We start from the raw sequence: 21,915 nt of genomic DNA on the forward strand, positions 1-21,915 counted from the left end.
ATGAGTTTTAAAAGGGAGTAATTGTGCAACTTTGGAAAATGACTTTATCAGAATGTCTTTAGTGGCCAAATGTACACAGGAATTTTACCTGGTGTAACAGCGCCACATAACGTTAACTAAAGTTAACTTAGCAAGAAAAAAAAGGCAATATATACAATTTAGACAAAGACAAGAAAAACTGGAGACATACAATGAGTAATGACCGTAATAAATACAGGCAAGAGATGTCTGTTGCTGTGACTGATGCATGTAGAAATGGGGTGTGTGTTACTGTTTTAAGGGAATGATGCGGAGCAGGGGTCTGGGAGGACTATGAATAAATCTTTACCTAGTTACACTGTCAAGTCTCATTTTTCATATGTAACATGTGCTTATCCTTAGGTGGTGTAAGTATATTGTAATGTGGGAGATCCCAAACATACATTTAATATAAATGGGCTCAATGTGAAACACAGGTTATTAGTACATCTAGAGTACTGTGGGACATAGGTACACATCAGCTACGGTGGTAGGGTTTGAGCTATCGACATACCTACGGTGTCAAACAGACTCTTTCACAGTTTGTAAACAGTGTGATGTTTTCTGAGGGGCGGGGCTTAGCTGGAGGCAAAACATCTCAAATGCTGTAGCCTGTAAACGCCAGTTAGCATATTTCAATGGACTGTTTTGGCAAGAATGGATGAGAACAGCACATATTTTAGAGAATATACCAATAGACTAGATTCTAACAGATGTGTTATTTTAAAAAGTTGACTCTAAGTGATGGGACTCTAATCACCTACCCCTACACTCTCGATTTGACCAAAGGAGGACACAGAGGAGACAAAAGTCTGGTCTGTCTTTGTCAAGTGAAGCATCTCCAATAAAGATATTACAAGAAGTAAGTGGAACCACTGTGGAGGGTAACGTAGCAAAGCAGCTTAAGCTTAAGCTAACCCTAACCCTGAAACATACAACTAAAGTTGCATTAGCTGGCAGTTAGCATTAGCATTAGCATGTAACAAGAATCCCCCAAATAATGATTAACTTAACGTAATTTCAGTCACAACTTAGTTTAACCCATAACAGGGTGAAACTGATGACTCATTTCAGTCATTTCTTTTAATTGCCAAAGCCAAACCAAAGTTGTCTACGACTGACGGTGGCTGGTATGTGATAAAATGTCAAGTCAGTGTGTTTGTTCGATTGTTTTTTTCGATTTTGACCCCCAAAAAATACAGCAAGACGACATATTCATGGTTTACAGTGACAGTGTTTGCCTCAACCTTCCCTGTGTTTTGCCTCCAGGTAACACCATGATGTCACAGTGATGGGGTGTGTTGACGCAGAAGTCTAAACCACCTATTACTCTGCGACCCCATGAGCAAAACTCAATATAAAATACACATTTTGGTAGGAATTGCTCATCAGAAAATCACTGTTCTTGCAAAAGCCCATCATAATAAAACAGCAATATAGCTCACAGACATAAGAAGGAAAAATGGAAAATCTAAAAATCCCAAACAACATTTTGGAGGAGAAAAACAGCTCCATAGAGCAACCAATGCTGCGAGATGTGCTCAGAGGATAACCATGCATGCGTAACTGTGGAGGTGCGGGGAGCCGACCGGTGCCAAATATAAAAAGCCATACAGTATATCAACTGCCAAAATTCCCCTGGAAACAAAAATAAACCATCGTAACGGCTCTGCTTTGTATCACGCATGGAGCATTGCATCACACTAATTATCTTATTCCTCCCATACAAATGAACAGTTTCCCCCGGCAGATTTTACGATGGCAACACACCGCACCACTCACCAGAGCTAAATTTGATTAAAACATATCGCTTAACACTTACAAAGGACACTGTAGGAGCGTTTCTTGGGGGAACTTGCTCTGGCTATTGCTTTAGGAAAGTATTTGTCTTTATGGGGCAATTATCACCTAAAGGAGCTGGCAGAGGCGGGGGGGCCTGTCGGACTAATAATGATAACCATTAACGGTGTTTACTTTCCAACATCACCAGGCCTTTACTGCCCAAACCAGGGTAGTCTATCGACACAAGGCATACATTATTTATTATATGGGCAGTCGTAAATATGCTAATAACAAAATTCAAACTTCTAAATGTCTCTTTTTCTTTTAAGACACACATATAAGTGGAATCTGCAGACAAACATCAGAAAGTTTTATTAAACAATAAGTTAATTTATTTCTCTCACTGTATGACTTCCACCATTGTGTCCCTTCCTCCCAAATAAACCCATAAAAGCATTGCATTTTTTTCCACACTGTTCGGTGACTGTGGCCCACGAGCCCCTGAAGGACAGTTAAACTCACAAGCTGTAACAAATTGCATGTGCCTTTCAAAGGGAGCCAAACATGAGCAATTAAGCACAAAACAACCACATTAGCTACGGGAGGTGACAGGAGATATTTGCACTTGCAGTTTCCATATGTGACACATTAGTACATTGTTCTTTAGCGCGCCAGAAGAAAACCTTGAGCTCTTAAGATGTCGTGTGGCGTGTGGAGAGATGTGAGCGTTTAAATCTTTGGTATAAGAGGGAGAACACACAAAGCGGGGAAGATAAATTGGTCAATTTAAATCTCCCAGATCCATATGAGAGTATTTGGTATTATTTGTGGTCAAGCCTCAGTTGTTTAACTGCAACGTTTTTGTTTTTATTTTATTTTTTTTTTTCATGAGTGCATGTCAAAACGGAGCTTAGTACGAGAATGGAGTTTTGATGTTAAGGTCACAGTGTCTCTAATTTCAGGATTGCGGTTATTATATTTGGCCTAATCCATCAGATCTCTGACTACCGCTTTGGTCCTACAGTCTTGCAGAAGTCTGCTCCCAGTTAGTCTGGAGCCACTCTGCATCTGCTCCACACACGGAGCAATGCCTCGGCTACGAAACCCCTTTCGTTCTTCAAAAAAGTAGTGCAGTAAAAATCCTTGTCTGACACTAACATTGGGCAATTATGAAAAAAAACAAAAGGTATCGGCTTTTTTGTTCGGTAATTATACAAAGGTACCGGCGTCGTAGCTAGAGGTTTATTAACAGCATGTGAGTGTCTGCCTTTGTCTGAGTCTGGTGTGCGCCACATAAGGCCCCGCTATAGATTTCTCGCCCGGAGCATGTGGGGTTTATCACGCAATGTTCCCATTGAGCGTAACTGTGCGCGCTCCTATCGCCGATAAATATTTTCGAGCTATTGTATGAAACACCTAAATCACCTTCCAATTGTTGTGCCACTAGATATTTCATTTCGCACGTTCATTTATGCCTTTCAAATTGCACACAGGTTGCCTGAGAGGTAAGCAAAGTGATACAGGGCGATCTCTAATTGTGTATCGCTTGTTTAGCCCTGTTGTGTAAGCTAAAATGCCCGCGTGAAGACGGATCGGTTTTGCTCGCACTGTTAACAAGAGGCTTGAGGTGGGTTTTTTTTTTCGGTCGCACAATAGAAGCCGAGGGAGGAGAGAGCGACGCGGTAATTGATGGCTGTAAATTGATCTTAATTGTTCGGTGATGGATGTAGGGAGGACACTTACAGAGCCTGACACTTGAGATAAGGCCTCGCATTCCTGCAGTCGTCCCGCCAGTGTGTCCACCCCGGGCAATGGAGCTGCTCCAAATGATACACCCAAACAAGGAAGGAGGAGGAAAGAGAGGAGTGTTAGACCACAAAAATGCACAAAGATGCAACTGTAAATTATTTCGAGAATGAGCTGTGTGTTTTTTTCGGGCGACTCACAGGAGATGTCAGGTACAGCTTGTTCAGATATGTGAGGCCTGTGCTCCTCTTCAGATCTGCTGTCCGATAAAGTGTCCCCTTGCAACCTAGAGACAACACGTAACACATATAAACTACTGTACACACGGGGGGGAAGGGATACTAATCTCCAAAAATCAGCAGTATTCAGCCACAACACTGTAGCGCATGTTTGGAAATTGAATGAAAAAGACAAGTCTCTATCGGTCTGAAGCGATGAGACAAAGAGGAAACGTTTATAATCTCTTCCTCTCCAAAATTTGGGATGCTGAGAGAGAGAGGGTGGGGGCACGTCGGGGTCAATTTTTTATCTTGTCATCATCTCTTACTGAAAATGAAACGCTTTCTTACACATGAAAACATAATAATGCACCGCTGTGGACAGCATTTGCTCTTACTGAACAAAATCAAACTGAAAAATTGGCACGCAGATTAAATCATTTGGTTACTGTTCTTTATCATAGTGTGTTCCAAGCCCCTATAGCTGTTTTCAAAGATATCTGTTGGGACTGAAATGGAAGTGGGTCTGAGAGATCTGGCTGATCTCCTGACGTACTAAAAGACTTAAGTTTTCCTAAGACGGTAAAGTACACTGTGGGTGAAAGACAAACAGTGACCGAGCTGCCTTTTTTAACGGGACGGTAAATCCGCTACATGTGGCTTTTTGCTGCATTTCTACTCGACTCCGAGCTAATTCACACAGTCTGAAATTAAACACGTTTATTTTTCTAAGGCATAATTTTAACAACTGTAAATCACACCACAGATTAACTGTAATTACACACTCCAAATTCTTTCGCTGCATGCTATTTCCATGTCATCAGCGTAGCCATTAGCTGAAGACAATCTTTACGCTTTTATGGCGCAGCTGCATTCCCAGCCGTAGGGCCTCTTCTACCTCTAGAGTGACTCTAAAGAGCAGAACATGGCTTTTTAAAGTGTATTCTGTTTCTTTCCCTCTTTATCCATCCCTCTCTTTGTCTGCCTCTCTTTTTAATGGTCTTTATAAGACCATTAAAAGTGCCCGAGATGACTATCACAAGGCCTTCCCATTCTCTGAACAAAAGCTGCTCATAGCCGCAAGTCTTCACTACGATTCCCTCAGTACATTCCTGATATGAAAGCAATTAATTTAATGAGAAGTACAAGCCCCAAAGAGGTTTGTGGAGATCTATCCGTTTCCTAGGACGCGACTGCCAGCGTCTCCGAGAGTATGCCCCGAGATCTGGGATGCGTTTGCACGTAGGAGGTTTTTGTGGCATGGAGCGTGCAGCCATTAAAACGAACTATCGGGGCACACGAGGGAGGTGGATGAAATGTTAGCGTGACCGCAGCTTCAGCCCGAAAAAGACAGAGACACGGCCACAACACACAGGCCACACAGCACTTTACACTTCAACCAACCAGTGGAGAGCCAGAGGAAGCAGAGTGTTTCCTGACCTGCCGCTGCTTGTTAGGAGCCACACGGGCTGACTGGTGTGTTCTGGTGGTGAGGACAGAAGGGGAGGAAATGGACAGTGGGAAGGTGTCTAACAAGCCAAAAGTGGGTCAGAAAGTAAGAAGGAAAAGTGATACTGCCATGCAATAGTTGTCTCAATTAGGGGTTAGAAATAGAGCAATATTTTAACACAGTGGTCACTCATAAACACGTTTCATGAGCATGATGTTACTGTAGTTTGTTTATGTCCCACCTCGGTCGAACAGCAGTTATTAAATGAATCTTGAGTGCGTGGTAAACTTCAAGATACAAAAACTTTCTGGGTATGAACACAGCTGTCACCTTCACGCTGTGGGTGTGAAAGTGAAGTCACCTTTGCTTGGCTTCGGGTGATTCATACTCGGTATGCTGCATACTTGGTAAGTGGTTCAGTCTTGTTTGCTTAGATGGAATGAATACACTGTACACGTGTTTAAACAGTGCACAGAATGATGGACCTCACTGACCTGTGAACTCACAGGTAGAAAAAAAAAAAAAAAGGCGCTGAACTGTAATGTATTTGCCAAAGGTTTGATGGGTATGTGAGGAATGGTCGAACTTCGGGCCAGTGTTTGCTGTTCTATGCAGAGCCAAGCGAACCCTGGAATCCACTTTATCTTTTCAACCTCGTACTAAACGGAAAAATAAATCTTCGCTCCCAGCGTAAGGTCACATCTGTACAGTAACCGGGTCTCCTGGTGTGAAGCGCAAGGGCACATGTGTTTCCGAAAGGAGCACGTTTCAAGATTGGCCCCATACCGAGCCACGTCTGAAAGGTGTTTCTGGGAATCCCATTAAGACGGAGTGCTAATGCACGCAGCATAAGACGTCTGTCAGGATTAGCCCTCTCAAAACTGCTCTCTGACCTCGGCCTCTGCCACCTTCTGCTCCATGCACGCCGCGAGGATGCGTGCAAGGACGCGCACAAACACGTTTTATGAGCGGATCCATAAATATCTGCGCCCGTGCACACACGACCTCCCGCACAACCCCTGATTTCAGAATTCTGCGTTTTCAGAATAGCACAGAAGTAATTTCATGCAACCCTTTTCCAGCTTACTGATCTGTTTACGGCCCTTACACTACCCCAAAGTTTCTCTGAAAGACCACGGCTCCTGCGCCAATAAAAGTTGGGAAAGATTTGGTGGTCAGGTTAAAGAGGACATAGCAAGAATTTGGCCCGAACCAGTAGGAGAGAGGAAGACGGAGAAGGAGAACAGATGTCTGACATTTCAGTCGAGGAAAAAAAAAAATCCTTACGAGAGGCCAAAAATGACTCCAGATACAGATGTTGCTTTGCTTTGCCATTGATTCGACCTAGGGACGAAAGGTATAAACAATTTGCTTAAAAACATCAAGTCGATAAACTGCCAACAAAAATCCAGCGATAGCATTCATCCTCCTGCAGAACCTCTGACAACATCCCGCAGCCTGTGCACGGAACGAAAACTGATAAGATGCACGAATGAAAGAAGAGTAGGAAAAAAACAAAATCCAAACCCCAAATAGTGGAGGCTGTGCAGGCAGATGTGTGCCTGGCGTCTCGTCAAGAAGATACCCGTTTATCTTTGACTGGCATCAGGGAATAGTTTTGCCCACACCTGTCTATGGTATCGCACCCAGCCCTAAAGAAATCTGAGCACAAGGCTGATGTTGCGCATCAGTGGGAACAGGAAATGTGACAGAAGAGAAAAACAGTGATAAAGAAAAAAAAAGGGTGATAATGGAGATGATGGAGAACTGATTTGTGAAAACAAGTAACACTGGAATGGAAGATATGATATTATTCTCTGCTACAAATGTAGAATATAAGGTGGGGCTCTATGAGGAGTCATGACCCAATATATGAACAGGGTTATGGCAACAACTTGGCTCTGGAGACAGTTTCTTTCTATGCTTGTTATTTAAACAAACACCTCAACCATTTATTTATTTTTTAATGTATTTCCTTTATTGCTTGAGAGTTATTATTGGCTTTAGTTCATATGTTTGCACGCAATATTGATGAATTCAGTTAAGTTTTCATAACCCTAACCCCAACCTAACCCTAAGCAGTAACCCTAACCCAACAAGTCATATTTGTGAAACTAAAGCTGACAAACTACAAAAGTAATAAAAGCTGTCGTAATATATGTGTTTCCATGTATTTGGGTATTATTAAATCAGCCCCGTGCACGGCACTGTCCCAAGTTTTGCAAGTAGATGAATTGCGGCAGTGTCTGTACGCGCAAAAAATCCCAACACAGTGCACCACAAACGGAGGTTAACCTGCCTGGTGAGCAAACCTCACTGTACTCCTTCCTAGCTTTCCTACTGGTTCGCACTGGAATGCAGTCGACTCAGGTCATACCGGGTTCCAATTCCCGACTTCCAACTCCCGTGGCAAATGAAACACAACATCAATCTACTACGTTTAACCCCAGTAACCCATCCTCACATGCTACTCTCTCAGCAGTGGTCATGGTTAGCTGCGTGGATGTTGACGAAGCAACCCACACATTTCCTCATGTCAGTCCAGGTATTCAAACCCTTAGGTCCAAAGCCAGTTCTCTAACTACTACCAAACCGCAGCTCCCCCTTTTTGATTAGGAGATTAATCTCTTCATCTAACATTTTCCATGACTGTAGACGTTTTTTTTTTTTTTTCTCCCCAAAATGTGGAATATTTCCATTATGTACTTACAAGAACTGAATGAACAGAGGCCTAGGGTCAAAAATACACAATCTCTGCCCATGGTACCAGATAAGAGAAGGTGGTAACATTTACCTGGCACACCTAGAGCAGATGTTGAGTGTAACTTTGGCCTGTGGTTCTGACTGATAGGAGCTTCGTCCCTGGCTGAACTTACTGCCGGATGGAGCCAGCCCCGTCACACCCTCCATCCGCAGGTCGTCCAGGTCCTCTGAGGAGGGTGAGGGAGCGACACACGGAGAGAAAAAGGAAGGCGACGGGACAGCGAGGAAAATGGAGAGAAAACAAAAAGACAGAAAAGACAGTCATTAATCATACTTCAGCCTCCTGCTTGTCAATGTGACGACGGCGGTCCGCCGACGAGCCAAGGGAGGCAAGCGAGAACATCACAGTAGATAAACATTCTCGGGCCGAACTCTCAAAACTCAAACAGTTCACGGCTGCTCGTCGTCAACACAAAACTCTTTGTTAAGACGTCTGGGAGCCGATGACAGCTCCGGATCGTGGCAGCGCAGACGCAGGAAGTGGCCGCTAACAAGCTGAGGGTGAAGGGGACAAAGAACAATGAGAGCCGAGCGGTGAGACGTAGGGGATGGGGAAGATGGTGAGATGAAATGTTTGGTTTCGTCTGATCTCTCGCTGTGTCCTCAGGAGCAGCCGCCTTGCGCACACACACAGACACACACACACACACCACAAACAACCACACACCACCACACACCCCACAGACTCCACACAAGAAGACAACCATCTCCTTAGTTAAGAAGTCCATATGTATCAGACACGCCAGTATTGTTCGACCTCATACTGTCTGTCTGCTTTGCCTTGTCTCACTAATTTGAACGTTTCATGCTCACAAACACATGCAATTTGGCAGGTGCTGAGGGGGGGGGGGGGGTTTACATTTATTTATTTTTTTTTCCAAATGTACATGTTAAATAAATTTTCCTTTTGTCTGCATTCTTTAAAGATATCTGCTTTATCTCGAGATGCAGCTGTTCCCTATGAGCCGAAATGCTGCCCATATGGAGACGGAAAGCTTTTGGATGTGATTCCACCATCGTAACAAAAGCAAGGAAATTTCGACATCGGTACAAAGAGAGTGATACACCGTTTCTCAGACGGACAGAAAGCTTAAATCACGCCAGCAACAAGCTTTGTGAAGGAGAAGCAGCGAGGCAGAATAATACGAAATCAATGTTTCCTTGTTAACTTGTAATCCGTGAGGCAATTCTGGGTTTGGATCCATCTTCGCGCGATAAATCTCATGATTTTCTTCCACGTTGAAGAGTGATTAGTTTGAATGGTCGAGAATTCTCCCAGACCAGAAGAATTTAAAAGTTTTCCACTGAGTGGTGGTGGTGGTGGTGGTGGTGGGGGGGGTCACCTTTAGGACATATAGTGTATTATTCTCGCTGCTATTGTACACACAGCACGGTTTGTGCCTGCCTCTCCGCACATGTGTGTGTCTAGTTATTTGAAACCCACATTGATACTTTTCTCTTTGGGATCCCATTACCGGACCCCTGGTTTGGGCGAGGGAGGGGGGGAAACTGGGCCTCACACCTTGAAAGAGGAGAAAGCATGACTAATCACCTGGATTAGATTGGATGACACTTGCTCATGAGAACTTTCTCCCTCAATCCATCAGCATGGCGCACAGCCAGGAAATCTCATCTGTCTCCCATCTCCTTTGGGTGTCAGGGAGTCGTCCTGACGCGACGCCTAAACATCAGGGCTGCAGTCTGATCTATGAATCTATCCTGAGCTGCAACAGTGCGCTGAGCTCACAGCTCTCAGTTAAAACACGGTCTTATCATGTTTTCCCCACAGAGAATGGATTCCATAGACATTCCCTGTAGTGACACCATGAGGCCAACATTTGTAGTTTTAAGTGACTTTAAATAGATTTGCAGTGGAAGTTAAATCTTAATTTATAACAATTAAGTTTCGACCCTGGACAAATCACAATAAATATGATAAACGCGAAATTTTAAGACCAATGACTACTGATGAAAAAGCAACTGGCTCCAACGAACGGAAGACGACGATGTGGGTATGACGCCACAACCCGTGTCCCTACTTGACTTGACAAACATGGCGCACACCAACCAATCACACGTTTAATTCACCAGTTCAACAAGCGCTTGAGCGACGGCGACTCTATGACGATGTAGCCGGCAGGTTTTTGCGTGTTTTTAAATCTTTTCGTAACTTTGTCGCCTGTAGTTTCAGCATTGAGTCAGAATTTGTCATTTATCCCCATGTAGCACATCTCCTTTTTTCTTTGCACCACATGTATTATTGGAAAAAATAAAATAAAAGAAGCAACACACAAATATAAATAAAGGGAAAGGGCATGTGTTGCATGCACTCTGGGGTGTTTGAGGGTTATTATTATTATTGGTAGTAGTGGTAGTATTAGCATTAGCATTATCAGTATTATTGTTGTTATTGCAACTATTATTATATTTTTGTCAATCCTGTCACCATCCACCTCACACTGCATCTGTCTATCCTTGTGTCATAGAATAATAACAAAATAAAAAATGTAATTTATGACCAAACACCTGTGAAATGTATATTAACCTAAGAATTAATGCCAAATTGAGTGCACATGTCAAACTCTGATGGTGAATACTGCAACATCATTGTTCTACTATGTCCTTTAACTTGTGCAATATCATGTACCTTATGTCAAGGTCTTCAACGGTTTTCAGGCCAAGGACCCCCCCATATTCAATATTAAATTATCCTTCATCCTTTAATAAAATATGTTAGAATAATGTCTAATCAACCAAAGAGCCTCCGTGGACCCCCCAGGGTGTCCCTGTTGAAGACCTGTGCCTTGTGCAATTCAATATTTTTTAGCTTAGACATTGCACATTTCTTGTTTTTGTATGGACAGATATTGTATATATACTGGAGTGGTCTATTATTTTTAATAATTCTCCTTTTGTTAAATTTTTCCTTGCACTGATTTCATTGTAATTTTGAATAATAAAGATAAAAAGTTGTATGAAGGGGGCCTGCTGGTAAATTTCCATAATCTGAATCAACTGTCTCACCAACAAATGACAAATAAATTCTGAACCGATTTCATTATGCACTAACCCATTGGTGAAAATGACTCAAAATCAAATCAGGACTCTCCGAGGTTTTCTCACTTTTTGATCTCTGATATCCAGATCGTCAGGGAAAAAGCGTTGTTGTGGCGTTCTGGGGAGGACAGATAGGCCACATTCCAGTAATACCCTCAAGCAGGGTAATATTAAATGTCCCATTCATCATGGAATGCATTGGAGGGGTGGGGACAGAGAGAGCCACCAGCGATCTGGGCAATTTTCTGGTCGTGGGAACTACTGGAGTTTTGAGCCTCGGCCCTTTTTCTATTTTCTCTTCATCCATTCCCACTTCTGTCCTTTCTAACTGTTATCCCTTCTTTTGGCAGATGACAAATGTGGCATGCCGGATTTTCTTTGGGTCGCAGTCCGCGATACAAATCATTACTTGTCACTTGAAAACATTCACTCGCGAGGGTGCAGCTTTTATGAAACAGCAGGAGAATGACAGCAACTGGCTCTGACCCCGAAAAAGAACATGACCTCAGTGTGCACAGCTGCTCGTCACCTCAACTCCTGCTTTGTCTTTTTCGACTAGTTTCCTTCTGGTCAAGATAATCAAGATAAAGCCCTCCGTGTCTGAAGGAAAGGAAGGCTAATCTTAGGCACTCAGATGTCACTGAGGTAAAAAGGCTGGAGTGCAACACGCACAGAAAAAAAAAAAAGCTTGTGACTTGAATGAAAAGTAACAAAGCTGAAACAACATTTGTGTTCTGTACTTTTAGTTCTCCAGTGTTGTGTCACATTCCTACAGAGGCTCATTTTGGTCCGACTGACAGACAAGGGACAGGAATTGCCAACAATATCACCAGATAGAGCTGTAATGGAAAATGGACGGAGTTTTAACGGTTTACGTGTATAATCTGTGCATGTTTGTGAATAAAAATGAGCGAAAAAAGGCAGAGTAAGCTGTATTTGGGACGCGGCGACGGCCTCAAACCTCCGAACGTCTCCAACGCAGCTGCCGTATGACCATGCATTCTGGTCCTGGATTTAAAGAGGGGGGTGCAGCCCTTCATCTGTGCAACAGCAGTCTGACTCTCAGCCATCGGCGTTGAGGCCTCATCCAAGTCTCAACTTTCTAATGGGGAGGGAGAGGTGACAGATTTCTGTGCTGACACCGCGCTGTCTCCGAGGAAGGCCTGGGTTTGGAGTGTTAAAGTGATGAATATGCGCCGCGTGGGACAGGGTTTGGGTGTTAACATTATGAAGGACTCCCTGAAGCACGTGCTCACACTGTATCCCAACCGGAGGGCTGAATACGACAGCTTTACAAGCTTCGTCTGTGTATGCTCCCTCCAAAAGAGAATACATTTATTGGTTTGCAGGTGAAATTATGTGCAGATTCAAGACGAAATGGGTTAAAATTTAAATTAAAAAGGCGCCTAGTGGCTACATAAGCAAATACGGGAGTCCAGGGTGACTGTTTCGACTTCCCTCTACACACGAGGCTAGTTCTGAACTCCTGCCCAAGGCTTTGATGTGTAAATGGGTTAAATGCACTCACCGGCCACTTTATTAGGGACACCTTGCTAGTAAAAGGTTGGACCCCCTTTTGCCTTCAGAACTGCCTTAATTCTTGGTGTCATACTTTCAACAAGGTGTTGGAAACATTCCTCAGAGATTTTGGTCCATATTGACTTGATGACATCACACAGTTGCTGCAGATTTGTCGGCTGCACAGCTATGATGCAAAGCTCCCGTTGGAGGCCATTGGAGGCCATTGGAGTACAGTGAACTCATCGTCATGTTCAAGGAACCAGTTTGAGATGATATGAGCTTTGTGACATGGTGCATTATCCTGCTGGAAGTAGCCGTCAGAAGATGGTCCACTGTGGTCATAAAGGGATGGACATGGTCAGCAACAATACTCAGTTAGACTGTGGCATTTAAACCATGCTCAGTTTGTACTAAGGGGCCCAAAGTGTGCCAAGAAAATATCCCCCACACCATTACACCACCACCACCACCACCAGCCTGAATCGTTGATACGAGGCAGGATGGATCTATGCTTTTATGTTGTTTACTCCAGATTCTGACCCTGACATCTGAATGTTGCAGCTTAAATCAAGACTCATCAGACCAGGCAACGTTTTTCCAATCTTCTATTGTCCAGTGTTGGTGAGCCTGTGTGAACTGTAGTCTCAGTTTCCTGTTCTTAGCTGACAGGAGTGGCACCCGGTGTGGTCTTCTGCTGCTGTAGCCCATCTTCTTCAAGGTTGGACGTGTTGTGCGTTCAGAGATGGTATTCTGCATTCCTTGGTTGTAACCAGTGGTTGTTTGAGTTACTGTTGCCTTTCCATCATCTCCAACCAGTCTGCCCATTCTCCTCTGACCTCTCACACCAACAAGGCATTGTCGTCCACACAACTGTCGCTCACTGGATATTTTGCTTTTTTCAGACCATTCTCTGTAAACCCTAGAGATGGTTGTGTGTGAGCAGTTTTAAAGATACTCAGGCCATCAGCCCGCCTGGCACCAACAAGCTGGGTTTGAACTTCGGCAAGTTGTCTCTACATGCCTAAATGCATTGAATTGCAGCCATGTGATCGGCCGATTAGCTGTTTGTGTTAACAAGCAATTGAATAGTTGCACCTAATAAAGTGGTAAGTGAGTGTATTTCCCCACTTTGGGGTCTAACAGGAATACACTTTATTTAACTTGTCTGCACGTATTACAAGTTTGTACCCTATTCATTCACATCCACAGCATAAGATATCCTGCCTGCATTCAATGTGCTATGCGTAACGCAAACCTCTCCTTGACCTTTTAACCTAGACATGTCTGCCTTTTCACGTGCAAACTCTCAATTCCACACTTGCACAGAAGACCACGTAAATATACAGTACATTTGGTGCGTGTAAGTGTCCTTTTCTTCTGTGTCTACTTAGTCAAACACATGCGTGCATACCCCTTGTGTTCACAATAGAGCCCAGCATGCCTCCCACACAATACCACCATGATAAGTTTACAGTGTGTCTCCCGTGAGACTAGTTTACCCCCGAGACCATGACAGCCTCCTAGGCCTCCGTCTAGACACAACAAACGTCTGTCCACACTCGCCCGTTTGTCAACCCGTCACATTTTCACTCTTCGGGCACCGGGGCAGCCATGCATGCCCCCCCCACTCCCTGTCTAACGATGAGACACGGCAGATAAATAAAATGGGTCCGGCACTGACTGGTGGTAGGTGTGTGTGTGTGTGTTGGGGGGGGGGGGGGGGGGGGGGTATGGAAACTATTCATGCGATGCAATCCCAACAAAAGGCCTGAGCAATGAGGAATTCCATGCAATCACTCACTCACAGTAAGGACAGAAAGGAAGGAACCAGATAAAGTGTTTGTGTGCTCTTCTCTCCAAGTTTCCATGTAATTTAATGCTGTTTAGATAGCGACGGACTGACTGGCTCTTTGCAGCTCCTCGCGGGGGCTAAAAACAGAGAGCTGAAGGCATAATTAGCGCACAGGCTTCACAAATAACTTAATATACACCTTCTCGGTTGATGTGCTGACAGACGCATGTGGTGGAATCTAAAGCACTCTGCCCCACACACGGAGAGAGGGCAGGCACGCACGTACGCACTCCATCATCATCCGTTTGCGTTTCATCAAGTGCCGCGAGTTTTTGTGTCTAATCTGAGGGAAATAATTGAATGTTCCATTCTTTTCGCGAGCAGTGACGACGCCTCGACACGTAACAGTGAGCTCTAATTAATAGCCCGTACGTGACAGACGCCTTGCTCCTCGCCGGCGTGCAAGTCAAAGGCTGCGCTCACGCAGGGACGCACATGTGTGAGCTACATACTCAGACGTACAAAAAAAAAAAAAACGCACACGCACACAGTGACACTCGCAGACCTCACACTTGCGCTTGCCCTCACACATACAGGCAGCATTTGTGTTTCATTAAGCCCCGAGCGCGGTGCCTCCACTCGGCGGTTAGTCGTCACACAGACATCTTTGATGTGATCCGCGACAGAGACACATTTGTTTGGCTTTGTAATAAAAACAATATTCCAGCTTACATTTCATAATTATGTCTCGGCTTTCAATGTTACCCGCACCCCCAGCCACCCACCCACCACCCCCCTTCCCCTCGACCTCCTCCCCTCTCCTGGCCTAAAAATATGCCTGCTAGGCTCCAAGCCCTCACAGCTCCGAGTGAGGCAGTAAAAGCCCTGATCAGAATCAGATGGGGACGCACATGAGCGGGGTAACATCACAGCTTTGAGGTCTGTGGAAAGTCTTATCACAGGCCTTGGTGCAAACCTCCTTTTAACTCACTTTCTAACCGCAAATATCGCTGGGATTAGGACATCACTGTAGACACAGAGGAGCTCGATGGATTACGATGGCGGCCGTTGTATTAGCATTAAAAAATTATTTTAATCATGACATTTTAAAATCAAAACTTTCATTTATTTTCTTAATTTTGTTTAACATTTTAATAAATACACATCATTATATCTATGTGATAGGATCAAGGCTGCCATCTACAGTTCAAAACTATGCTAATCACCGATAAAATAAAATAAATAATCCATCAAAGGAGTTTGAGAAGATACAGGAGGTCTTTCCTTCCGGCGGCTGTTAGGCTCCACAATGAACACTTGTGATATGTGCAAAATTATTACTCCTCAAGGTTCAACACTCGCACTATTCACTACTTACTCTGTACTGTGAACAGCACTGTGCAATATCTGACAATCCCTATCCGTTTGCAATTCAATATTTTTTGTTACAGTTCTGTTGCAATTCAATACGTTTAGTATATATGCCAATTTTTCATCTTATTATATTTGTATTATTATTTATCATTGTTCTAATTTTTCTGCCCCTATGTAGGTTGTTGCAAATTTCTCCATTGTGTGACATACAGAAGGTATACAATGGCGTCACTTCCGCCCTAGGCCACGCCCCCCGAGTGGCCAAAAAAAGTGAAACGTATCAGTAAATACGGTGAGACCGGGAAAAATGTGGATTATCTGATCAAATTAAGGACAACTGGACTCGAAAATGATTCATACGAACAGGTATGGATTTGGAAAATTGTGTTAGCCTTAAATTCAGCTAGTTTACGTTAGTTTTAGGTCATTTAAGTTATGATAAATGTAGCTAAATAAAAGATGCTAAAGCTAAGAGCTTTAGCATAGAGAAGTTACCAAGAGATAGTTACTGTCGGCCGTAACTACGCCAACATAACAACATCGACACACTTATCCGACAGCCCTCCAGAACTTAAGAAGTAACTTAAGGTATGACTGCATAAAAAATAAATTTAAGCATAAGTTGATGTTAACGTTACCTGACATGAAATGTGAACCACACCACCAGGTTCCCGTGTCTAGATTCTAGTTGTTTCTTCGTAACGCAGCGATCCATTTCCTTTGCTTTTCAGATCTGTCGGTACAGTCAGTCGCAAAAGAACTCTTCGCCTGAGTTTAAATTAATTTAATTTAAATTAATTTTACAATTTAGACGCTATTAAAGCCTGTGATTCAAGCTAATGCTGCTAACCTCCATGTTCAACCGTCACTTTTCGACACTCAACGGCCGTAACCATGGAGACTTCCGCTTACTGTGACGTCACGTGCATACCCTCTATAAAGGCATTCTAATTCTGACTGCATAAGTTAAGTGCATGAGTTTATAGGGAGAATTTATTTGTTGAGGTATTTAAAAAAGAGAAGAGTAGAAGAGTTAAGGCATTTACTCATTTGAGATCATTGTTTCCGTGTTTGTTTGAGATAAACACATAGATACAGCAGCGCTTCACACAGAGGTGCAGCTCGGCCCTTCGTGCACAGACTCACACTATTAATTACACCTCCGTGCCTGCACGGTGCCTTCCAGTCAGTACCTTATGGTCTCAATCTCGACGCAGGCACAAGCCAGCCAGAAAAACGGTGACGTCTTCACCACACGATTAACCCATGACAACACAATGCATCCATTCACACAAGCTTTATCTGACTTTGTAGATAAGAGCGATATCTACGGATGGCATACTTGCAAACTTATCTGACATATTTTTCTGCTATGGGGAGAATACAGCATCACTGTATCCACGTGAGTAATCTGCTCAGTCCATCTAAGGAGCTTACGCACATGTGCGGCGTGTGCGCTGGCTGGTATTAGGCCTCGCTCTGCATAGCGACTACCACTACATTTATGGTATGATCGCAGTCGGCTATTGGTAATTGCTTCCAGTAATCCCACCGTAATACCCCAGCAATTTGCCTCTCGATTAACGTATCCATCTGCGCCGTGGAGACTTTTACGGGCGTCAAATTGGGCGCAGTTACGCTTTTAATGGGGACTTTCTTCTCGGGCATCAGGCCGGCGAAGCGTTCAGAGGTGAAGGCGGCCCTTCGCAGGCTGTCGCTTCAAGTGAAAGACTCACACCAACGACATGCATGTTATCATCTTACTCCCACACTCCTCTCGGAGCGCCATGATGATACTATTTTGTTTTCGTTGGTTTACAATGTTTCCAGGGCAACTTTTGTAGCTTCGTTTGTTTGGCCAAGGATGGAAGGGGGCAGTGGAGGTGATTGGAGCGTATGCGTGCGTGTGATGGGTCTTTGTGTGTGCATGTGTGCGTGTGTGGCATGAGGGTTGTTGTTCCTGGCGTCGGGAAATGCGTGACTTGTCTGCTGACACTGGTGATCTGAATACTGCCCTGAAGCGGAGGACGGAGTGATACTTACGTCAACAGTGCACCACTCGAAGGCACAATGTGGATATGTACTGAACCTGCACAGTATGTTCTACCACGAGGCACAACAACACAACAAGAACACAACTTTAGTTGAGAAGTTGCATATTATGTTGCTTTATAGCTCTGCTTCCTACCACCAGCTGCATTTTGTGATTTTTAACTAGTACACCGATGAGGCATTCCCATTTTTAATGTTTTTTAATTATTATTATTTTATTTAGTGAAGCACTTTGTGTTGCATTCTTATTGCGTGAAAAGTGCTATATAAATAAGGTTTAATTGACTGACTGAGTTTCACTCCGCACTTCACTCGATGGCGAGTGGAACCGAGCTGAAGTTAATAAATGTGCATCAACAGTTACTCTAATTAAAAAAATCTGCAGCACAAATCAAAGAAGAGACGTCTCGAGTAGATGGCGCGCCTTTAGGATCAATCGCGGTCGTTAAAACGTGATTACATTACTGGGGAAGTGCAGCTCAGGATACAGCTTCCCTACCTACGTCATGGAAGCGACTGGCGACTTTAAACCGAGCTTCACGTGCTCACAATTCTACGGCTGCACTTCAGGACTAAACGGCCGGTGATCTACGGCAGCCTTTAAGATAAGAGTTAAGATAAGATGCTGCGTTATTGATTCCCCATACAGTAAATTCAAAGTGACATATAGCAAATGTGTGTGCTAAGAAAGAAAAATGTCCTCCTTCCTACACTGTGTGCATATCAATGTACTGTAAGAACAATCAAACCAAGCAATTATCTGAGGCCCTGTGGACCCCATATATCTACCTTTTGGCATATTTTGCACTGACAACCATAAACCCCACCTTAAAACTATGCAGGATTTACTGTACCGTTGTCATGGCTGTTAAAAGGATAAGTGCTTTCAAATAATCACCTTGTACTTCTAAGTAAGACTTCACTTTCAAGAGCTTTGAAAGAAGTTTTCAGACTTCGCTGCTTTTCATTATTTCCACTGAAAAAGCCAAATATATAGCAAGAATTTCCAGGAGGCTACCCTGAACACTCACAGCTAAATATCTGTCAGTCTCGTCCGTCATAAAGCTAATAATAACCGGTTCGCTCTTTCAACACAGTAAGTCACTTAGTGGGACTAAGTAAATGCTCAGGAATCCACATGTTTAAAAGGCTAAGCTCTTAATAGCGCTCGGAGGTGAGGAGTGTTGTTCGTAGTGGGGTTACCTAAAATAGCTGTTCCCTTCAGTTTCAGGGTGGTAAAGAAAGTGAAGATTACCGCATTGTGCATGTACCCGAACGGGGACGACATCAAACAAAAGAGCCACACACGGGTATTGTAACTCATCCGCACGCAGTCCTCGCGCATGTATCAAACATCAGTCGGGGGCTTTATCGAGCCCCCATCGTGTCACCGTGAATCAGCGAGGGTAAAGCGACACTCTCATCCTCCTCTCCTGTTTCAGGAATCATGCCAGAGTGCGTTGACTGAAAGGGGACTGTTCGCTCATGCAGAGGGAGCCTCATGTTCATCTTATCTCTTTCCACTCTTATTATATTTTGCCCATTTCCTGTTGCCTGATTCACATTCTGAGAATCCAAAGGGCACGTCCCTGAAATGGAATACTTCCACCAAGGATGACAACAACGGCAACTTTACGGTGGCACTGCAAGGCCAAACTATTTTCCATGGTTACACAAGAGCATGTGAGTCATTTTCAATATTAGGAGCTAATGAAAACAACTGGGAAAACACGGTGCCATCCCTGAGAACAACTGGAGAATCAATCTCTAAGCTCATTTCTTTTTTACTTTTTTGGAACAACCTCAATGGAACAAGACGTGTTTTTTGGTTTCTGTGATTGTATTCAATCTGGAAAACCTTGGCTAGCAGCGGTGTCAACCATTCCAAGGGGGGGATCTCATTATCTTCCCATAAGCTCTTTATCCAGGTGCTGGCAAAAACACACCCAGTTTGGAAATCGTTTCAGTTCAATGTGGAAATAGGGAAAAGTTGCCTTTGTATCTTCTAAGCCTGTTTTTATTGCGCGTCTCATATCGTTTAACTTATTCTAGGTACAAACTCTGCTCCTTTCCTGCCTCCTGGTGGAAAATTTGCAAAATAGGTCTCTGTACTCTTCTTTCCTCACCATCCACAGATTTTGATACAAAAACATGATTGATCACAGCCACTCCATAATCATGTGTATTATCATTATAATTATTTTTGGCCCTTTGTGGACACCTCTTTGCTGTGAACTCAACAAGGAGGCCCCCAGCCAATGAGAAGGTGTGATGAACAAACTGGACTCCAGAGAGGAATTACTGATGTTCATCGGGAGTGGACTTTTGGATGAGTGTAAACCATGCCACATGATGACAGTACACCCCCCCTCAAAAAAGCAAAACAAGGACAGTATTAAAGCATATGACTACTTTCTCGTGAGCTTACCTAAATCCGAACGTACTTATCTGACACTATAATTAAATTCCTGCCTCAATGCCTCTTAATAAACTTCAAACATAGAAACTGTAATACACAATATTAGCCACTAGATGTCACCCTAGGCAAACGCTTAAAGACCCTCTGGTAGTGGAGTTATTGTACAGCTGCAAAAAAGAGGCCATAGAGGGTAAAGTTTACATTTAGCAAGGCACCATTTAGGCTTCTTGAGCATGTTATCGTTTATAACTTCATAATTAGTAAAGTAAAATCAAGAAATATGCAGTAAATATGAAACGATGCAGATTTTGCTATGTCACTGAATTTTAGAGAGCACTGTATTCGAGCGATTAACAACCAATTTTACCGAAAGCACTCTGCTGTAAAGTCCTTGAGCACGTTATTGAATCCCCACCAGCTCCGGGAGAGCTGCTGAGCACTCGACCATATGTTCAGCAGCAAAAAGAGCAGTATCTCCATCAGGGATCGATGAGCTATCACAGGATCACCGTCCCTGCCAGTGAGCGTCCGTCCTCTTTGGCGTGCCTTTGGTCAAACCCGTGCCAAGACTTTCTTTCTAAAACGAGGCCCTGAAATCCTCCTGAGGGTCCTCTTTCACCACAGAGCCACCACACGACACTCGACACAGAAGCAGGCCTCTCTAGAGAACGCCAGGACTCGACAGAGATTCAGAAATGGCCTCGCCGCATTATTTCCTTTGAGTTACCGCCCCGGACCGAAGTGTAAAAGACACCGGGGGAATATGCCGGCAATTCATAGCTGTGATCAAGGAGGGCTGTCACGTACTGCTAACGTCCCACTTTATTGTTGTATTTATCACCATTATGTGATAACTGCTGTCCTGGGTCACGACTCAACGGGGCTTATGCAAAAGGAGTGCATGTACTATCTTCTAAAGGTCCGCTTGGAAGCAGATCAAAATTAGGAACAAGTGCAAGTGTTACACAGTCTCAACAGCTGATAATGGACCAAACGCGCAATCACAACAATGTGGCTTTACAGAGCATGAACTGCTGTGGAGCTTTAATACATGGCATCTTTGTTAAAGATAATAAGTCAATTAACCCCTTAACGTTCCGCTAGGTCGCATATGGGATGGGAGTAGTTTTTTTGAACAAATCAGAGCTCTGCACAAGAGTTGTGTTTGAGTAAATGCTGCGTGCAGTATGTCGTTGGAAAGCTCATTTTCTTCTGATTTCCTTGATATAAGCCATTATAGTATTCAACCAACACAGCCGACACAACCAACACATTTTGTTCAAATCAATAAAACCGAGAAACAAGCGTAAACTCACCGGAAAAGCCTCAGTTTTAGCTCTCAAAAGAGATCAGGACCATGCATGAGCTCCAAACTGTGCATGAACAGCATTCAGTTTACTTTGGGTGTGTCCTAAATAGGCAAAAAAGACAGGCAAAAGATAGGGTATTCTTTTCTGATGGGAATAAGTAGGTTTTTTGGGGGGAAACGAAGACAACACAAAGGTACACAAAGGAGTTAATTAAAAGAAATACACAGCTTTGACAGTGAGAATAATCATTTGTCGTTGCTTCATTCCTAGTGACCTTGGGCTTCACTGGCAAACATCAATAAAGAGACGTGACCCTCTGTTTGAACCCGGTAAAAAGATCCTGCTAATCAGATCCGAGCTGTCACAATAGAGCAGCCAGCGGAGAAACATGTAGATTGTGAGTCATGAAAGGC

General features: G+C 43.7%; 1 protein-coding gene across 1 annotated transcript in view; it reads right to left on the minus strand.

Moving 5' to 3' along the window:
* c18h8orf34 (chromosome 18 C8orf34 homolog) overlaps window positions 1-21,915 on the minus strand; it is a 70,859-nt gene that overhangs the window by 22,370 nt on the left and 26,574 nt on the right. The window contains exons 8-10 of the mRNA XM_047567876.1: window positions 8,009-8,144; window positions 3,747-3,832; window positions 3,544-3,617 (exon numbers count right to left, since the gene is read on the minus strand). Of these exons, the coding sequence (XP_047423832.1) occupies window positions 3,544-3,617; window positions 3,747-3,832; window positions 8,009-8,144 (296 nt within the window). The remainder of the gene's footprint in view (window positions 1-3,543; window positions 3,618-3,746; window positions 3,833-8,008; window positions 8,145-21,915) is intronic.

Source organism: Mugil cephalus, chromosome 18 (genome assembly GCF_022458985.1).
Source record: "Mugil cephalus isolate CIBA_MC_2020 chromosome 18, CIBA_Mcephalus_1.1, whole genome shotgun sequence".
Taxonomy (NCBI): Eukaryota; Metazoa; Chordata; class Actinopteri; order Mugiliformes; family Mugilidae; genus Mugil; species Mugil cephalus.